This window comes from Lissotriton helveticus, chromosome 9 (assembly GCF_964261635.1).
Source record: "Lissotriton helveticus chromosome 9, aLisHel1.1, whole genome shotgun sequence".
NCBI lineage: Eukaryota > Metazoa > Chordata > Amphibia > Caudata > Salamandridae > Lissotriton > Lissotriton helveticus.
The window spans coordinates 545900367-545921817 of NC_136070.1; the positions used below are offsets into that span (position 1 = coordinate 545900367).

The following is a 21451-nucleotide window of genomic DNA, read 5'->3' on the forward strand; positions in this document are numbered from 1 at the left end:
CCATTGCGGCGCTAATGATTTGTGCTTGTTTTTCATAGAACAAACAAACATGTCAAAGCAGGTTTATGATGCTTAGTCAAGCAACACTACTAATTTTAATAAATGTCTTAACTACTATGCATTTATAGAGGACCCTAATACAAATAGGTACTATAATACATTGCTATTTTAAGTGCCTTTTTATTTGTTCTTAATAATCTGCTTTTTGTGTGCCACTAATCATGTGTACATGTATATTCCATTGTGTTTTAGTGAGGCTGCATTGTCCTTATTTACTGCACTGTGTTTTTCTGTTACGCATCAATGTTTGTTGAGTCAATCAATGAATAATCAATTAAAGAATAGCTATTTTAAATATATGCATTTTAGCTGCTAGATGTTCCTCTTAAGTAAGATGCAAAGGCCTGAAGTTTTTCCCAAAGCTGTAGTACTTCAAGTTTTACTAGTCATCCTCTAAAGCCAGATGCAATTGCTTGACATGTCATTCAAAAAGATTAGAGGCTATGACTTCATCCTAGAAATGTGCACATACACTATGGCTACTTTAATGATTTGTAATTTTTTCCTGTTGTCTAAATAAATATATCAGAGCTGGTTTATGGTGCGGAGTTAACACTGCAACGTTCAATAAGTGTCTTGATTTTATGAATATAGCTGATTACACCCTACCATACAAGTGTCTAAAACATTTCCCTCTTGAGAGAACTGTTTTTAATGTGAATGTGTACATGTTCAAGGGCAAAATGCAGTCACTCAAAGTGAAAGTATTCAATGGCTGAAGTTGTTGTGATGGAGTATAGTTTGAGTGAAAGCCTCCATAACTGTATGTACTTTGGATATGATTTGTTTGGAACACATGAGGCCGTAAAAAAAACTGAAGCTGTCTTTACGCCAGACCTCAAAACTGAAAACTTGTAGAATCTGTCCACAGATCATGACTGCAGGATCTATTCAGTCACTAGATTAGGTAGACTCCTGCCATCTAGTTGTATTCTTTCCTACCAGCAACACTTCTGTTTTACTGGAATTAGCTTGCAGAAAGTTACAGCTTATCCATGATGTCACAGCAGTAAGGCAGGGTGTGAAAGTACCAATGGATATAGATTCATTTTGATCCAGGCTGGGGATCAGTTGAGTATCATCCAGCAAAGCAGTAAAAAGATGTGATGAGTGCTAAGAGTGGTCGGATGTATATGTTGAACAAAATAGGTGCTAATGATGATTGTGCACAAAACGTTCTGCATGTCCATTTAGAGGGAGTTAGCATCACTGTATAAGGCAGATTCTCTTTGAAGGAGCTACTCTAGCTTAATACAGTATTCTTTATGTCATGACTGCTAAAGGTGATCAATCATGATGTTATGATCCATAGTATCAAAAGATCAGGAAAGCTCCATGGGAATCAATGCGGCACTATCGCCCTTGTCAACTATTAGACACATTTCATCCAGTGTAAGAGCCATAGAGGACTCCATTCTTCTACCAGACCCACACCCTAATTGCTATTCACCTAAACATTCCCCTTCTTCTAACCACTTAGTCAGTTATTTACAGACAGCTGTTACTGAAATTTTGCCTAACATTGGTAACAAAGAAATAGATCTATAATTCTCCTTCTTAGAGCTGTCTAGACTGCACTACCTTAAATAGGTCTAACTATCCCTTTTTATACAACCTGAGGGAAGAATACAATTTCTTAAAGATAGATTTTCTAACAAAGCTACATAAGTGGCTAGGATTGTTGCATAATTATGTGGAACGAAATGGGGATTTGACCATCTAGTGAACCAGCCTTAATTTCCAGCATGATTTCCGTTTCCTCAAGTTCTCCTATTGCCAGAAAGAAAACCAAGTGTAATGCCAACTTCATTCTTTTGGCTAATTACACTAATAACCATTTATACAACACTTGCTAATTTATTTTTCTTCATTTAATTATGATTATAGAGCTACTCATTGCATTGTAGGATGCCACTTTACATCTCACAGACATTATACAAAAGCAATGAATCATACGGTATATATACAGAAAATGCTAGGTGACAATGAGTGTTACAAGGTATAAGAGACACATATTACCCATACTGCTCGGCATTACATGTTGCAAGTGGTTGGTCTGGAGAACCACAAAATCAGGATTTTAAATGTTTGTCGGGTCTCCAGAACACAGTGGTTGGTGTTGTCTTTCCTAATAAGTCTTTATTGCTACCCAAAGGGACATTTTCTTTTTAGCAAACTTAGAATAAAACAATATTGATGAGAAAAAACAATAAGGTTCGAAACATGCCTTTGAGCTCGCAAACAGTCCCTTGATGGTGATTCATAAATCATTGTGATATATTAAAAGGGTTGCCACTTATGACAGGCAGGTATGGCAACGATCTCTTCAACAAATACAGTAACCCATTGAGCTATCTACTTAAAATGTAAATCAGTGACTAGTATGGCACACACTTTGCTTTGCAGCATACACATTGACCCTGTGTGGTATTTCATAATGATTTAAATCTGTAAATAGGATACACAAAGATCTCTCTAGCAGGTGCAACAACCAGCAGAGTTATATTACCCCTATTATGCCCACGCAAATGCTAGCTACACAATGATCTTTGAAGCAGATCCCCTAACCCCAACGGTAAATTTATAACACAAACAGTTTATGAGAAATTAAATAAACTCCAACTTATACTCATGTCCTCGTTGGCATTTTTTCGGGGGCAAATTTTCAAGTCGACTGTCACACTCGGCCCCTAATTTCTCTGCCCCATGTGACTCAACCCTCTTTCTGCTGCTACACCTTGATCCGAATTCATGTGATCTCAGAATAAATGTTTGCCAATTCCAGAACTGGCCAGAAAATAGCATGCTGGACAAGTGGAATTTGAGTGACTTCACATGACTGAATCATGCCGTTCACAGTCAGTATAAGAGTGGCTTACCCATTTTTCACATGATTTTCTTGTAAAGTGAGTAGTGAAATAATAAATGGATTTGAAATTCTTTAATTTGATCACTGCACAAACAACCCTAAGGCAGTGGCTACCCAAACGTTTTAGAACCACAACCCAATTTTTAGAACAACAAACATTCACGACCCACTAGAGTTAATGCACACAAGGTGGGTGATTTATTTTAATGTAACTAAAGCATCGTGTGGTAGCCCACTGTCATTTACTAACAGCACATTTGCCATTGAAATCGGCACTAAATCTGTACAGAAATACAGTTTTATTGTGAAGCAATATTGCACCCAAATAATAATGTGTGGAAATCAGGTTTCAGTGAATATTTATCATTTATGTCACATCAAGTAAAGTGTTTTCATTTGTTTTGATCTTATTAAAACCTTTGTTTCCACCACACATCAGAATTACCCAAAAAATGGTGCTTTGTTTTTGCTTTCCTAACTGCTGAATGTGTACAGTTCATTTGTCTGTATTTGCATTGTGTTGTGGGTTACAAAAAATGACATCCTATAGCCTTCCCTTTCATATTATCTGTACTCCAGAAAGATTGGCCCATAATTTGCTTTACTTTTCTTTCTCAGACTGTAACATAGGAGGAGTATGTAAACACCAATCAATGTTGTTAAAAAAAATAGCAATTTGTCAGAAGACATAGCCTAACATTTGATGCCTGTCACTAAAGTGCAACAGATGTTTCCAGATAAATGCAGAATTTAAAGGCATCTTTAATTATACCTTGGACTTTCATGACCCAGCAGAAATCGGCTCCCGACCCATCGGTGGGTCTCCCCCCACAGTTTGGTAAATACTGACCCAGGTATGGTTTCCTGTTTTTAGCGGCATAGCAAAGGTACCATGAATCATAATGCAAGATAATCAAATGGCTCCCTTGTCTTTCGGTTGGATAAAAAAATACAGTCATCATTTGGGTGCAATTGCCCCTTCATACACCTCAACCACCGTACCACTGCATCTATTCTACCACTGAACACTATGGGGCATATTATCAAGGACAGGCGATACATTATCGCCGCTTTTATCGGCAGGAAACTGCCGATAAAGCGACGATAATGGCCTTGATAATATGCTCTATGAATTCCAATCGAAGCCCATGTTAGATGTGTTCACATCTAACATGGGCTTCGATTGGAATTCATAGAGCATAATATCAAGGCCATTATCGCCGCTTTATCAGCAGTTTCCTGCCGATAAAAGCAGCGATAATGTATCGCCTGTCCTTGATAATATGCCCCCTATGTCCTTTTACAGTTTCCAAGTCTTAGTCGAAAACAAAACTGGGAAACTTTATTTTGACTGAAACTTCTTAGGTGCGCCAAATCCAGATACTGTTCTTTCTCTAGAGTAATCTTGTTGAGAAATTACCAATGTGCTCTGGTGATTTGATTGCATGATTGGCCATTAGACCAGCAGCAGTTGTTAGTGTTCACAAGGTGCAGGTGTTGTTTTGATAAAAGGAGAGAAAATGTTGTGCCAACAAGAGATGCGCCACAGGTGGTCTGTGAAGAGAGGAATGAACTCCATTAAGCATATTTTCTACTCTTTCACGCAACGCAGGGCACCAAGCAAAGTTGAGCAGAAATGTTCCAGATACTAAGCATTACTGCTCTCTCTCTCTGAGCAGGCGCACTGTGAGCCGCCTACCACCAATGCAGGCACCCTTGCACCATAGCGCAAGGGTGACTGCGCTACAAGCAGGATTGTTTTTGTGAGGGAAATGTCACCTTCCGGCACTTAAAATCATTAGAGCCATTTTCCTCTTTCTATGTGTGTTGTGGAATGCTTCACGAATAGAAAAATGAAGTAATGAGGAAAATTAAATCTATTTCTCCTTGTTACGTCTGCCTCACTGGGGTAGGCGTAGTATTATGACTTATTCCCACGTTTACTGCTCTATCCATGGAATGCCTGCCAGCTTGAAACGGAATGTAAAGCCTCACAAATTGCCCGTTTTTTGGCGTTGTAAATATTACTGAAGTCTTTGCATTGTCCTTGCATCGACTTGCACGACATAAGGCCATGCAAAGGCTTGATAACTCGCGGCCACTGAAGTGAACCACAATACTTTCAGGGAATTATGGGCTAAGGAGAAATGTAGTCATGCGATCTGGTGTTAGCTAAACCCTTTTGAGTTGAATAAAATATTTATAATATATACTTAATTTTAAGGTCTTTCAGTCAGCCTCGCTCACCCACTGGTCGCTTGTGTCATTCACATTTTTCTTCCACTCTACAGCAAATAGCATGAGGCAGCGGGTGAGTCCACTCCAGTCATTATCTAACTTCACTGTGAGTGACAGTATTTTGCTCTTTCACAAAGCGGACGATTACGATACGGTCGGAAACAGCTACGACCATCGGTCGGAGTCGTACTGACCCAATTGCAATCTGGCGGTCGGATTCCTTTCTGCCTGCCTCATTACAATAGATGTAATCGGAAAGAAATCCGACCGGTCCTTGGAGAACCAGTCCGCCAGTCGGAATGCTGTCAGTAATCCCAAGGGCGGCTCTTTCTGCTCAAGGAATTACGATGTCGGATTTCGACAGCCTTTCTGTGCCAGCCTTTCCGAAACAGAAAGGCTGTTGGAACTCGACTTTGGGGGTCCCCAGCAGGGCCCCCATGGGTGCACGGCCTCCAGTTGTAGGCTGAGGGGGCACCTATGTTGCCCCCTGTTTATTCTTGAGGTGCCTGCCACGGGGTGCAGGAATGAACTGCACCTCCTATTTTACAATGAAAACATGTATTTTAGACAAAATACATGCTCCCATTGTAAAGTATAGGCATGCATCCTAATTAATCTGTCGGGACCGCTGACCGGGTGTTGGTCGGTCCCTTGACAGAGACAATGTTGGCGGAGGAAGCTCTGACCGACATTGTATTAGGGTCCAAAGTTGTTCCCTTTCGTGCTAGGGTCTGCTATGGGGATGTTCCCTTTATAGACCAAAACTTATTTTTGATTTTACAAAATGTATTTTTTGTATATTGGCCAAGGCTTGGCTGCTTCCCCAATAAAAGAGTTTTGCAAAACCATAGGAAGACAAGCATTGATAGTTGCAAAAGGCCTACCTCCACGGTGAGGATGCTTCTTGCTGACATCCTCCTGTTTATCCATGCCACCGTCTGTAGGTTCCTAAGGCCAGTCTTGGGTTTGCCATGCAGTATCAACCATCGAGCAGATTCTGGCAAAAGCCTGACACATGCAAGGGGAAGACAAGAGTGACAATGCAGCAATACCAAAGCTGAAATCTTGAGTGAGAATCACAGAGCGCAAACACTGCGGGAAAGGCACAGTGCCGGATTAATGAGGGAAAGCACAGATCAGGACTACTGAGATAAAAAGCATCACTGGATTACTGAGGGGAGGCATAGAGAAGGAATTATAAGGAATTGGCACAACACTGGAATGCTGAGGGAGAAATGCAGAGCAGAAGTGCTAAGTAGCAGGCACTGGGCATTTCTCCGGTGGGCTGGAGTTTGAGGACCGGTTTTGTGCCCGTAGGTGCCGGTTTTGTCACTGGGGGCTGGTTTGATATCGGCCCCCAGTAACAAAAGCAGGAGCAGTGCTTCTTGCTAACAACCCCTGCCCCCACTCCCAGGGCCGGTCGAGCAACAATCTGCCATGGTTGGTTGCTGTTCCCAGTATGGCCCTGCTGAGCAATGGTGGGTGGAGACATTTGAAAGCATGGGGGGGTTACATTTTGTGGATGAGTTTTACTTCGTGAGCGAATGAAGCGAGAAAGCTCGAGCTAACATAATGGTGGGGGGGAGAGGTTCGGCCCCAGAAAATTCTGAAAAAAAGAGGGTCAAATGGTGCATTTGAAAGCAAATTTGAGAAAGCAAGAAAGATTATAAAGCAATTGTGAGCATGTAGTCTTGAAATATTTAAACACATTGATATCTACCCCATGGAAGGGGTGGGAGTTCTTTGCGTCAGTACAGTAATTGTCAAATTTAAAGTGTTTTTAGATTTTATGTCATAACTAATATGTAACTTCAAATACCTAGCGATGTTGCTTCTGATACATTAACTAAACCTTAACCAGTGTGGAATTTCAAGTATTTTTTCATGATATACTAACTACTTGCCCCATAGTCGATGTTCTGGTTGCATATCTGTTCAGGGGCACTGAGCTAAGTTGGTGCAAGTAGGGTAAACAAGTTCATTTTTGCCTTTCCCCAACAATGCATTTCTATTTGTGAATGCTACTCAGGAGAAATACTAGTTCTGGAATACTGAGGGAGATAGAGGGACACAGAGCAGGAGTAGTGGGGGGGGGCTGAACAGTGCTGGTATATTGAGGAAGAGGCACAAATAAAGAGTACTGGGAGATAGATACTGAGCATGAGTACTGGGGAGCGGCACAGATCAGGAGTACTGGGCAGAGGCACAGGACAGAAGCACTGAGGGAGAGGCATAGAGCTGGAGTACTGAGGGAGAGGCATAGATGAGGAGTTCTGAGGGGGGAGCCCCAGAGCAGGAGTACTGAGGGAGAAGCATAGTGCAGGAGTACTGATCGAGAAGCCCAGAACAGGAGTACTGAGGGAGAGGCATGGAGCTGGAGTACTGAGGGAGAGACCCAGAGCAGGAGTACTGAGGGAGAGGCATGGAGCAGAAGTACTGAGGGAGAGGCATAGAGCAGTAGTACTGAAGGAGAGCCCCAGAGCAGGAGTACTGAGGGAGAGGCATAGTGCAGGAGTACTGAGCGAGAAGCCCAGAACAGGAGTACTGAGGGAGAGCATGGAGCTGGAGTACTGAGGGAGAGACCCAGAGCAGGAGTACTGAGGGATAGGCATGGAGCAGGAGTACTGAGGGAGAGGCCCAGAGCAGGAGTACTGAGGGAGAGGCATAGAACAGGAATACTGAGGGAGAGCCCCAGAGCAGGAGTACTGAGGGAGAGGCATGGAGCAGGAGTACTGAGGGAGAAGCCCAGAACAGGAGTACTGAGGGAGAGGCATGGAGCTGGAGTGCTGAGGAAGAGACCCAGAGCAGGAGTACTGAGGGAGAGGCATAGAGCAGGAATACTGAGGGAGAGCCCCAGAGCAGGAGTACTGAGGGAGAGGCATAGTGCAGGAGTACTGAGGGAGAAGCCCAGAACAGGAGAACTGAGGGAGAGGCATGGAGCTGGAGTACTGAGGGAGAGACCCAGAGCAGGAGTACTGAGGGAGAGGCATGGAGCAGGAGTACTGAGGGAGAGGCATGGAGCAGGAGTACTGAGGGAGAGGCCCAGAGCAGGAGCACTGAAGGAAAAGAACAGCTCTGGAATACTGAGGGAGAGGCTCCCATGAAAGTACTAACGGGTGAGATATAGTTCTAGAGTACTGAGGCAGAAATCAGAATTACAGAGAGAAAAGACCTGCACTGGAATCCTGAGGGAGAGGCACAGAGCAGGAGTACTGAGGGAGAGACACACAGAGGAGTACTGAAGGAGAGGCATAGAGGTGGAGTACTGAGGGAGAGGCCCAGAGCAAGAGTACTGAGGCAGAGGCCTAGAGCCGGCGTCCTGAGGGAGAGGCACAGAGCAGGAGTACTGAGGGAGAGGCACAGAGCAGGAGTACTGAGGGAGAGGCACAGAGCAGAAGTACTGAGGGAGAGGCACAGAGCAGGAGTACTGAAGGAGAGGCACACAGAAGGAGTACTGAGGGAGAGGCACAGAGTGCAGGAGTACTGAGGGCTAGGCATGGAGCAGGAGTACGGAGGGAGAGGCATAGAGCAGGAGTACTGAGGGAGAGGCCCAGAGCAGGAGTACTGATAATTGAATGCGACCCAGCATGATTATAACAGCTTTCAAGAAAGTCAAATTAGCACCGAGATTTCAATGTCGGAACGGTCATTGGATTTAGAAAGGCTTGTGCACTCGCCTGTGTGCCCGTGCACGAGCCTTTCTAAGTCCAATGACCGTTCAGACATGAAAATCTCTGGGCTAATTTGACTTTCTTGAAAACTGTTATAATCCTGCTGGGTCGCACTCAATTACCAGACCAGTGACAGCTCCGACATTGAAATCCCGGAGCCAATTTGACACTCTTGAAAACTGTGATAATCCTGTTGGGCCGGTCTAATTCAATTACCGGACCTTTATTAAGGGTCTTTGTTAAATGCAATGCTCACCGTCCTGAAGATGGTCTGACGTACAAACACCATGAAAGACCGAAACGTCGACCCCACCATCTATTTCCCAAATTTTCAATGTATTCAAGTGACTGTTATCTGTATCGTCAGATATGTTACTTCTTTGATTATTTTGGAATAGATATATTTATTCATGATTTGTAGGATAATTTGTACAACCTCTTTCATGATTTATTGCTGTATTCATTTTTCCTGACTGTACCCTCATCAATTTGGTTTATATAAAAGCTTTTGTATATTTGCAAAAAGATATCCCCGTGTTTTTTCTGCTCTTATATTTATTGAATGCTTAGATTTTCTTTACCTTTGACGTATGCACTGATTTTTCTAAGGCTCAAGATCTGGCTAGACTAAACCACCAAGTAATTTTAAGTATAATATACCAGAAGTTATATCTCTCATACAAAACGTCTTGCAGGCACCTTTACCTAATACAGTAAAAGCAGGGCAAGAACACTGCCTTAGTGTTAAGAAACTGGCATGCACTAAGGCCAGAATGGCCCATTACCACATGGCTTATTTCAGAACTGCTTTTTTTCTGAGGGGTGAGGGTGCAGCTTTATAGCTATGCTGGTGATGATCTGCTTACCAGGAAAAGAGGAAGAAGATGAAGTATGGCGCAGAGACTGCAAACTGCAGCCAGCGCCAGTCACGGATTCCGTACGCCACTCCGGCTAGAGCCATCTGTCCAAACGTGAAGCTGTAGCCCATCAGGGTGCCCGCCACTGTCCGCCCCTTGGTGGGCATCCACTCCAAAACTGCAAGGAAACCACTAGTTGTCAGTGTCACTGCTAAACCTCGAGCTGTGGACAGTCTAGTGTCACTGATATCCCACTTGCTACATAGCCGTAGCTAAGAAGGAGTGTGTTTTGGGGACCTGGCCAGCCCACATTTGCCTTCTCCCCTAAAATATTTGTCCTGAAATTAATCGTTTCATTTCAGGCTAGGTATATCAAGCAGCAAACATAATGTAAAAATATGGTACAATTTCTTCAAATTTAAAAAAAGGTGTATTTCTTTAACATGCAGAAGCGTTTCACCTTAGTATATCAGATTATACCACTGCATAGACAGACATTTATTAAAAGTGATAGTCTTTAGAAACATTCATAGCTCACCCTCCAACAACAATGCCATTAGTGAACTGAACAAAATGTTAAGGTGAGCAACCCAATCAACCCTTGCGAGCTCGGGCAATACTTGTTATACAAGAAAAAGGGACCAGCAAGGGACTTTATTCTGTTATTATTTATCAGCGTGCTATGGCTCTGTTATGAAAAATCTGAGTACCTATTGTTCTTAGTCAGTAGCTGTACTGAATCAATACCTTCAGGCAATTAGTCACATAGGATCTTACTAAATAAATACAATGTTACCACACTAACAAAGTAAATAATGCGAAAACCAGGATTTTATGTTGTCTGAAGATTATTATTTTTTCTTATCAGGACAAAAAATATATTTTTATACAAAAGAAGAAAACAAATTCTTACACAATAGGGTGCATACAAAGGATGTTATCATCAAATATACAAGGTACAGATTATTTCGTCCTTTAGTATATCTGAGAGAGTCCAGACTGCTAAACACAAGATAACACTATGATTTCAACTAAAACAGAAGAAAATCAAAAATGGTATGATGAATTACATGCAGGCTTGGACTAAATAGTCAACTATTGACTATTTAGTCCAAGCCTGCATGTAATGCATCATACCATTTTTGATTTTCTTCTGTTTTAGTTGAAATCATAGTGTTATCTTTAGTAAGATCCTATGTGACTAATTGCCTGAAGGTATTGATTCAGTACAGCTACTGACTAAGAACAATAGGTACTCAGATTTTTCATAACAGAGCCCTAGCACGCTGATAAATAATAACAGAATAAAGTCCCTTGCTGGTCCCTTTTTCTTGTATAATTAGTGAACTGAAGGCACGTCTGCAGGTATGTAAACCCTGAACATAGTCCAGATTTCTATTATAGATGGAGTAGCATTACAACCTAAGATATAAATATTCGAGGAGATTGTACATCGCCCATTTTTAACTCAAGAATTTAAAAAAGTGCTCTTATACGTAACAATAAAGAAAAAAAGAGGCTCTGAAACTAAATATTTGCTGTGGGTCACACAATTTGGACAATCAGGGAAGCCAGTATTGATTCCAGGTTATGTGGTTTCACATTTGGAAATTCATCCACCGGATGGGAGGGAGATGTAAGGAGGTGTCTGCGTGAGGGCAGAAGAAGGATCAGATATGAAAGCCGGAAGGATGTCATGGGAAGTGTAAAGAGAGGGAGCAAAAGGAAATACTTGAAGAGTGCAGCGTTGGGGAGAGCAGTAAGGTGTATGCATGTGGGCATCTGAACAGGGGGAGGACCAGACATGAGAGAAGAGTCATCACTGATGACATCATTCAAGCTTGTTTTGCTACACATTACTCTATAAAGGAGAATGGCATTAGTTGTCTGAAAGAAGGTACAGAATAGCTCAGAATAATATGAAGCATCATTAATGCCATCACAGACACAACTCCCTTCGGGCATAGGTGGTTTGTGTTCTGTGAAACTTAGACAGTATACCATATACTTCACGGGAGGCATACTTCACATTATTAATCAACCACAGACATATGGGAAAGCGTTACTGCATACGGTGTTCAGTCTGTATACAACTGTTTAGAGAAAACTAACAGCCTGATTCATGAAGCAAAATAGCGCCCGCAATGGCTGCGAAAATGCAATTGCGGGTGCAAAACACGGAATCGGCATTCAAGTACAAAATAGCGAATTCGCAAACACAGAATAGCGATTAAAATTGCGATTACGCTATAATAGTCGCAGAGTCCCGGTAGTCGCGCATTAGCGATACGGAAATAGCGACCAACCACGGAATCTGCGAAATGAATAGCGAAACGCAATATATTCTCAATCGGCATTCATGAAAAATATACAATAGCGGAAAACCCCAAAATCGCAATTTAGCGCGGCGCAAATTAAGGACAACTCAAAGCAGGTGGTAACCATAAAAGCCATGATTAACAAAAATTTGAAAAACAGTTGGCCAATCACCAACAGGTCCAGGCCTGACCAATCACACATAAGGACATTCAGCAGCAGAATTAGGCGTTCCACAATGCCAGGAATGTACATGGTGGTGAGGCGGCGAAGGCTACAGCGAGCAGCACGGAGGAGACGCATGAGGCAGGAAAGGATTTACCGGCAGCGGGTCACCTTGCTGGGCCAAACCAGAGAACAGATATATGCTAAATACAGGCTGAATGGGGAAATGATCATCTGGCTGATACATGAACTTGACCCCCTCATGCAGCACCCAACAAGGCGGAACAATTCGGTGCCTACACATGTGCAGGTATTGTGCAGCCTGCACCTCCTGGCCTCCGGCAGTTTCCAGGGCATAGTAGCGGCTGCTGGGGGGATATCCCAGCCCACCATGTCACGCTGCCTCCACACTTTCGTTGACGCCATGCTCACCCAGCTCCACCGCCACATCACATTTCCCACGAGCCAACAGGAATTGGACCTGACTAAACTTCAATTTTACAATGTAGCCCATTTTCCCCATATCCTCGGCTGCATAGACTGTACCCACGTCGCCATCTGCCCACCAGCTGCCACGGAGTATATGTACCGCAACAGGAAGTCCTACCACTCCCTCAACATACAGATGGTCTGCAATGCCAAGACCATCATCACTGACATTGTCGCCCAGTACCCAGGGAGAACCCATGACTCCTTTATCTTCAGGCACAGCGGACTCCACTCACGACTGCTCAGGGGAGAGTTTGGGGAAGGACACCTACTTGGTAAGTACACTTTGTCGACAATGTCACATTGCAATGAAGGCACAGCGCTGCACAGGCAATCAACATCTGCTCCTCTCATTCAGGTGACAGTGGCTACGCCCTACGGGAATACCTCCTGACCCCTTACCTCAACCCTGCCACACCTCAGCAACGGCGCTACAATGTTGCGCACATCCGGACAAGGAACTGTATAGAAAGGACATTTGGCCTGCTCAAGAGCAGGTTCTGTATACTGCACAAGACAGGTGGGGCCATGTATTACAGTCCTGCTGCCTGCTGCCGCATTGTGGCTGTCTGTGTAATGCTTCATAACATTGCAACCAAGCGCCGGATACCTGTTGAGATCTCAGGCAGTGAATCAGAAGGGGACGACCGGCCACCAGCACATGCGCACCATGCACGCGGGGAGAACCCAGCTGAAGGCCACAGACGTCGCAACCACATCACAGCGAACAATTTCTAGCCCACCCTCTACCCCCACCCCACATATCACAATTGCATGCAAAATGTAATGATCACACAAGGCTAATGTGTGCAGCAAAATAAATATATTTGTTTCATTCACAAGAAAAAGGTAATCTGTACAACTATTTACAACCAACAGTATTCCTCCATACTGCAGTGTGCAAGTACATGGCAGGCTTATAGTCAGCCTGTGCCTGTGTTTTTCGGGCAGAGTCAAGTGCGCCTCCTGCGCGTTATGCCCAGCCGCCTCTGAGGCTCATCCTCCTCCGGGGCACCTGTACCAGGCGTTGCCCTGGTGCTGCGCCTAAGTGGCGGGACTAGTGTTGCAGATTGGCTGCTGACGCTTGAAGCCCCCTCACTGCCATCGTCACCCCCTACAGTGGCAGGTACAGCTGGAGGGTGTAGTGCCGTCACCGCGGCGGTTAGGTGCTCCAGGACCCTGGTGATGTCCTCACAGCACTGAACTAGTTGGTGCTGCTGTGTGAGGGACCGGCGTGACAACTGGGAGGTGGCATTTGCAGCCACATAATTTGACCGGCTGTAGGAGGCCAGCCGGCCCATGAGCTGGTGGTGGCGCCGGCTTGCTGCCCTGCGCTGCTTGCTCATCGCAGCAGTGTTTGCCTCCATGGCTGCAGTCATGCGGCCCATGGCCGCCGTCATGCGGTCCATGCGGTCTCCCACTCCCGCCACATTGCGCCCAATTTTGTGCAGCTGGAGCTGTATGGCACCTTGCTGCTGTGACTGGCGCTGATGGATCCTGAGCATGCGCCTCTCTACGCTCATACAGGCATGGAGATGTCCATTGCCCCTCCTGCTGATTGGAGCTGTGGTGTGACCGTGAGAGCTCTCACGCCTGCTCTGCTGGCCTGTCACAGTGGCTGGCCGCTGTGTTGCCGCTGTCGCAGGCCCAGATGACGTAGCACCAGCTGCAGGTGGTGTCACAGCAGGTGTTGCTGGTGTGGCAGGGACTGGAGGCACATTAGTGGGGTGCCTGGCTCTGGCTGCGGGTGGGATGGCAGGAGCAGAGGCCACAACGGTGGGGGGCCTGGCCTTGGCTGCGGGTGGGATGGCAGGAGCAGAGGCCACAACGGTGGGGGGCCTGGCCTTGGCTGCGGGTGGGATGGCAGGAGCAGAGGCCACAACGGTGGGGTGCCTGGCTGCTGGTGTTGTTGCAGCGGCAGGGGCTGGTGCCTGGGTTTCCGGTTGTGAATCCTCCTCCTGGGCCTCCTCATCTATCTGCAGCCTCTCGCTGTCACTGCTTTCTGCGCCACCTGTGAGGGTAAGTGGATACTCATTAGTTGCATGTGACTGCCAGACGTGCTGATGTTACATGCATACTGGGTGACATTCCCTGGATGGCTGTGGATTTGCGTACTTTGGGACCTGTCTGGCTGCATTGTGGTACTACAACATTGTGGACATACTACATCTCCCACAATGCTTCAGGGCATACCCTGATGCGCAACAAAGGCATGACTAAGGGCCAATAAGTGAGCCTATTTGGTCAGGGACGGTCATAGGGGACAGGGTCGCAGTCGCATGCCACTTACCTTGGGTGTCTTGGGTGGGGCGGGAGGAGTCCAGAGGGGTGACGCCAACGCACGCCTCCCTCTCAAGGGTGTTCTCGACCTGGTCCTCCAAGGGTGTGTTGGGTGGGACTGTCGGTCCGCCACCTCCAGTGCCCGATGCCTCTCCAAGGCGCTCCGCCACCCTCTCCTTGGCACGACCTCGGAGGTCGTACCATCGCTTCTTAAGCTCCTCCAATGACCTATCGACCACACCCACCGAGTTCACGCTGGAGGCTATTCCCAGCCAGATCCTCCGTTTGTCTTGCTCTGGGACCTTCCTGGAGTTGATCCCGAAGAGCCTGTCATGGTTGGCCACCACCCCTTCAATAAGGTTCTCGAGCTCCTGCTCTGAGAACTTCAGCTTTCTCTTTCGTCCTGCGCTGTTGCTGGGGCCAGGGACAGGTTCCTCAGACATGGCAGCAGTTAGGTCGCTATTACAGTCGTTTGTGAAGTCGCTATCGCTGGTTTAGCGTCTGCTTTCCGACTTGCTCCCTCGAAGGTTTGCCTCACTGTGGTGTTTGGGGGTGGGAACTGCCTGCTTCCTGGTTGTGATGTCATCACTGTGCTCGGAAAGCGACTTCCCGTTTTCCCGATCGCGCGAGAATGCGAGTCGCATTCCCGATCGCACGGGATTGCGAGTCGCAATCCCGAACGCACGAGATTGCGAGTCGCAATCCCGACGCAGGTAGCCGGGAATAGCGATTTTTCTGCATTTTTAGTTAGTCGCTAACGGATTTAGCGCCCGCGTGCGAGTCGCTATTTTTTCCCCGAAAAGTACATGAATGCCGTTTTGCGTTTCCTCAATAGCGAGTCGCTATAATTCGCTATTAGGGACACGCAAAACGGCCCGTACATGAATCAGGCTGTAAGTTCCTCGAGGTACTCAATGTCTGCTCCAAATCAAATGCCCTACTGTGTACAGCCTTTATCTTTATTAAACCCTTCACAGTCACCAAACCTACATTGAAAAATGAAGTTGGTATGAGTAGAAAAGTGGGTCCTGTAAACAGTGTTTACTCTATAGAGAGAGTTTACTCTGTACCACACTGTTTCCGGGCAGTGAAACTCTCATGAGAAATACACCACAGAGTATTAAAAAGTATCTACTAAGAGCAGTGTACACTCTATGCAAAACCTGTCAATAGAGAGGCTATTCATTCAAAATAACCAAGGTCTGAAGGTGCTCAAGACATTGCATTCTGCAGCCTTCATTCTGTGGTAATAATTTTACAGATAGCCAATCTTTTGAGGCTAACCAAACACGTTCTGGGTTCATACCTAGTGCACTAAGTCTTCTATTTTATGTAGCAATTGTCATGCTACGACAATTCTGTCTAAAAACTCTAGACTGCGTAGAACACTTAGGGTCACATGCATCAAGGTAATCCTTTGTGATTACCAAATAGCGAATTTTAACGATTCGCTATGTGGTAATCACAAATGCTTATGCATGAAGGATTCGCAATTAATCTTGCGAACCATTAGCAATCCCTAATAGCGATTCTCAAATTGTGAATCGCTATTAGAGAATACATTTTCATTCATTCCTATGGGCCTACAAATTGCGAATGCAATGCCAAGGGTGCTAGGGGGACTAAGGCCCCCCGGATGCACCCCCCAAAAAAGGTAAGTGTGCGCATGTGTGTGCGCCACATGTTACTTTGAAAAAAGCACTTTTGTGCATTTTTCAAAGAATGCGCAAATTACCATCAATTTTGAATAGCATTATCTAAATGAACAGTTTGTGTTTAGGAAAAGCTTGCTGCATCCAATTTAGGGAATCGTAAGTTGGAATTGCCTAAATGCATTTGCAATTGAGTTAATCACAAAAAATTGTGTGGAGCATACTAGAGATAAGTCGTCTCCCGTCATCTGCACACAGAGATATTCTTCAATACAAAGATATAGAAAGTGTTCAATACCTCTACACACCTATGATGCATTAGGAGAACATGGGTTTCGGAAAAACCTACACCAATTAGCTTAATACAGGCTGTACAAAATTAGGTACAGAGTAATGTGACAGTTACAGAAAACTATGTAAACTATAAAAACAAACTAACACATTAATTGGTTGATGTCATCAATGATGTCAATTATGTCATTTGAATAGTCATCAGTGATGTCATAGAACATGTCATGAGTGATGTAACATGAGGTTACAAGCAATGCATGGCGAAGAGCAAGTTCTAGTTAGCTCTGCTAACTATAATTAGCGAATTTCTATGGTTTCTTGATTTGAAATTGTTAATGTTGTCACTGACATATTCACCTAACTATAATGTCACTTTAACCTTTGTTTTTTCAGTGAATTTCTAGTTTTTTTTTATTACCATATGTAAAGCAGGGGCGGCCTCTGCGGCTGGAACAATGGGAGCCAAAAAACTGGTAAGGTAGAGTAAGGAAGGTGTCCTGCCCGCCTAAGGGGCTGGGAAGGCCATGGTGGTGATACAGGGCCTCAACACTGCGATCCTTTGCCCCGTACTGGCCCATACAGGGGGCAATGAGTGCCTATTAGGACTTTTGAAGCCAGAGTGGACAGGAAAAAAGAGGCCCTAGTGTAGGAAGGTGGATATCTGACTATGGTTACCCCCAAACTTTTTGCCTGGTGTTTAGCTGGTTTTTGACATAGTTGGCCTGGGATCCTGCTATTCAGGGCCCCAGGCTAATTGCTCTCTCCTTAAAATGAACTCCATGTACCTTAGGTACATACACAATTGGAACTGGTTCACCTTATTGGCCCCTGTAACAGTGTACTCAGGTACCCAGGGCATAGGTGCTTCCAAGGCCTACCAGGGGCTGCAGCATATATTGTGCCACCCCTGGCCTGGCCTCCATATTTGACACAACTGGCTGATCACTCAGCTGGGGTAAGTCGGTGTAACCACCCCTTACTTAGGTGTAGTATGCCTATACCTAACCTAAAATGGACACATATGTTCCTATCAGCCACTCCTATGGAAGGCCTCATCAATCCTGGAGGCAGAGTGCTTGGAAATATGTGAGATGGTGCTCTGGCATGAGCTGAGCCTGTCTGCAGCTTTCGGAACCATGTCCTTTAGCTGTTTCATGATACTGCCATACCATATACTCTTAAGTGCATTATAATCCTCGCGGTTAAATGCTATCTTAGGTTTGGCTTTATCAAAACATGTCGAGTAAGGTGTCATACGAATTGGAATACTACCCCCTCGCCAGTTCTGGTGACGGGGGTAGCATTCCACCCTTCTAGAGGGACACGACATGTACCTAACCTGAACCCCGGTTAAAGTTAAACAGAGCCTTAGCATCACAAAATGGATGCTGCCACCACAGACACAAGTCTGACCTCCTGCTGCTGGGAGTCCTTCCAGCGAGGGCAGCTTGGACAAAGGGTTTCCTGCCTTGGGAGGTGCTAGCACCACCCCAGACAGGATTTTGTGTATTGGGTAGGACAGGGCTGAATAGAATCAGACATGCCTGGGGCACACAAGGTGTCCCTGTGCATAGGCCAGTTCAAACCGGTGCTGGGGCTTTCCTGCCCCAGTCCTGGCGGGAAACTGGACAAAGGAAAGGGGGTGTAACCACTCCCCTTCCTGGTTCCACCCAGAGGAGGGACCTAGTAGGCGATCCGGCCCCCCAGATTCGAATAAGAGTGGGAGCTGTGTCCTGAGACTTCAGATCATCCTGAATCAACTTGAAATACAGAAGAAGACTGGACTTCGACATTCTGCTGCTCAGAAGACGGAAGAGAATCTCCCTTGTGGCCAAGGAGTGACCACCCTGTGAACACAGGCACCAACCAGCAACTCGACGTCTGCTTTGCCGCCGCCTCCCGCCGGAGCCCGAGCCCAGAGCCTGACAAGACCCAGACTCCCAGACTTCTCACCGCCCGATCCACAGTCCCTGCGAAGAAGGGACCCGTGGAGGCACCGAGAGACGTGGGACCGGACATCTTGGAAGACCCCCGAAAAGCTGACTGCGCAGCATCAGAGGCACCCTCGACGCTGTGCATTGGGGTTTGAGAAGCCCCAACCTCGAACAGCCCTTGCACCGAAGATCAGCCCCCCAGCATCTCCACGATCTGCGTGGGGCCCTTTTGCACTGTGCCACTCGACGCGCCATCCCGTCCACTTGCCATGCAGCTAGTGGCCATCTTGGCGACGAAATCTACAACTTTCACTGCAGGTCTAGTTGCTCCAGACTTGCCCTTGCTCCTGTGAAAAGGAGCACCCGCTCTGACCTTGCTGGTCTGAGTGACAAGCCTTTCTTGATTCCTGCGTGGCTTGCATTAGCCAAGGCCTGTTTGCTTCCATCCGGTTGCTGACACCGCCAACAGCGAGAAGCCTGCGTGGGACAGCTCGTGACCGACTCCTGGACGTCTTCGACCCCTTGTGTCCACGTGGCTGCAGAGAGAAGCTACACCTCGACGCCTGTTTGCACCCGACATCGCCTGGTTCCACTCTGGTTCCACTCTGGTTCCACGGTAGTCACTGGCTAGTGACTTTGAACATTGTCCCCTCTGCTTTCAGGTCTTCACAACTTCAGATCCACCCTTGGATCCACCGGAACTCTTCACCTCGAGTCGCCTGCAGCATCTTCAGCTCCAAGCACCATCAACCAGCGTGACGAAATCCGACACTACTTCGACTCTGTGCACCCGCTTCCTGTGGGTGAGGTAACTCAGCTCCGCCGGTGTTCCCACACTGGTACACACCTCTAGGGCCTGTGTCTTAAGTTTCATCCTTCTAGGTCACTCGGAAGGTTCCTTTTTAACTAACTTTGTACTTTTTACGCACCATTGACACTGCATTGGTATTGCGTGCACTTTCTGCACTGCACCCGAGTCCTGCGGGCCTTTCCCGACTTCATCACTGTTAGTCCTGAACAGCTCCAGCGATTCCCCAGGCCCTAGGCCTCTTCACTTTCCTCATAGTGGTTCTTATACCACTATTTTAGTATATGGTTTAGGTGGCCCCTAGGGCTCATCCATATTCGTGCAACTTTTGTGTATTTAAACTGTGTTTTGTTTTAACACTTGTGCTTCTGTGCTCATAAAGAGTATAGGGTATCTTTTGAGAAATAAATCTATATATATTTTCAATATATATCTGTGTGGTGTCCTTTCATTTGGTATTCAAGGGGATTGTGTATGGTAAAACAGCTTGCTTCACATGCCTTTACAGAGTTTAGCCTAAGACTGCTTAGTCCATGCTACCCCTAGGATAGCTTGTCTATAAGGTTGACTTTACAACCTGCACCATAAGGGTTGCTTGGCATGGTACAAGGTGATCACTAGAATTAGTGAGCATCATATACCAGGCCAACTTCTCACATTTAGTACCTAGAAGATGACCCGTAGCAGCAAAACAGTGCGCACCACAAAGGAGAGTGACTCTGCGACGGAGAGGGTGCCGGCTGCGGCCCCTATTGAGATGGGGCCATGCACAGGATGTGCCTGCTTGAGGCCTGAGAATTTGGCTGTGGACCAATCGGTCTGGTGGCCTCCAGGGCCACTTGCAGAGATTGTTGCTGCCACCTGCCGACTGCATAGGTGGCCAAGACGGACTGGAGGGGGACCCATAGGGAACAAGAGCGCCCTGTGCCTGCTATTGGTGAATGCACTGGGTGGTTGGAGCATCCTGAGTGGGTCTCATTGTGGACAGAGATAGTGGATGGCACCTTGCTCACACATGTGAGCAGCATCTGTACAAGATACAGGCTTGGCACTGCAGGCCCAGTGGATGATGGACTGCTGCAGTTAGGGACACTGCACTGCTGAGGCAGCCTGCTAGGTGATGAGGCATCTGGTGTGGGCACTGGGCTGATGTTGCTGGCCCAGAGGTTGGCAGACTGCTGAGATGAGGGACCTTTTGATCCCATGGCTGCCAGTTGGTTGGGGCCCCATGAGGATAGACTTATGAACTGAGTTGACTGGGACTTTCGTTGGCCTGGGGACTATAACTGGTCAGATTGCTACCACAATAGGCAAGGAGAAGGGTGTGAAGACTGCACAATCCAATAATAAAATAGACCAATACACTATCACTTGACCTGAGACTCCAACAACTGAACCTGAGAGGGGCCTCGGAACTGATCTATGGGACCAAACTCTTGTAGAAATATTAGCAGCAATACAGGGGTCCGAGTAGTGCTGGAGGGCAAGATGTACTCAATAGTTGTTGAAATTAATCATTTGCGCTTGGAACTGCAAAAAGTTGTGGCTAGAGTCATGACCACAGAGGAGAATGTGAATGAACAGAAAAAGGAGATTAAGACTTTCTAAGCCACCGGGGGTGGTCTTAAATGTAGTCAAACACCATTAGAAGAGGACCTGGAGGACACTAAAGGGCACTCCAGATGGAATATATGCCGTGTGGGTTATCTGGAGTGCACAGAGGGCCCCTCAGTGGAACTATTGCTGGAGGACTGGATTGTGAACAGGCTCAAGCCCAGACAGCTCTCTAAGTTTTTCACAGCTCAACAGGTGCAGAGGGTT

The 21451-nt window shown here is 46.2% G+C and overlaps 1 protein-coding gene across 1 annotated transcript in view; it reads right to left on the bottom strand.

Moving 5' to 3' along the window:
- Positions 1-21451, bottom strand: part of LOC144781528 (solute carrier family 22 member 20-like) — a 160373-nt gene that overhangs the window by 41191 nt on the left and 97731 nt on the right. The window contains exons 5-6 of the mRNA XM_078660427.1: positions 9705-9873; positions 6052-6175 (exon numbers count right to left, since the gene is read on the bottom strand). Coding sequence (XP_078516553.1) covers positions 6052-6175; positions 9705-9873 — 293 coding nt within the window. The remainder of the gene's footprint in view (positions 1-6051; positions 6176-9704; positions 9874-21451) is intronic.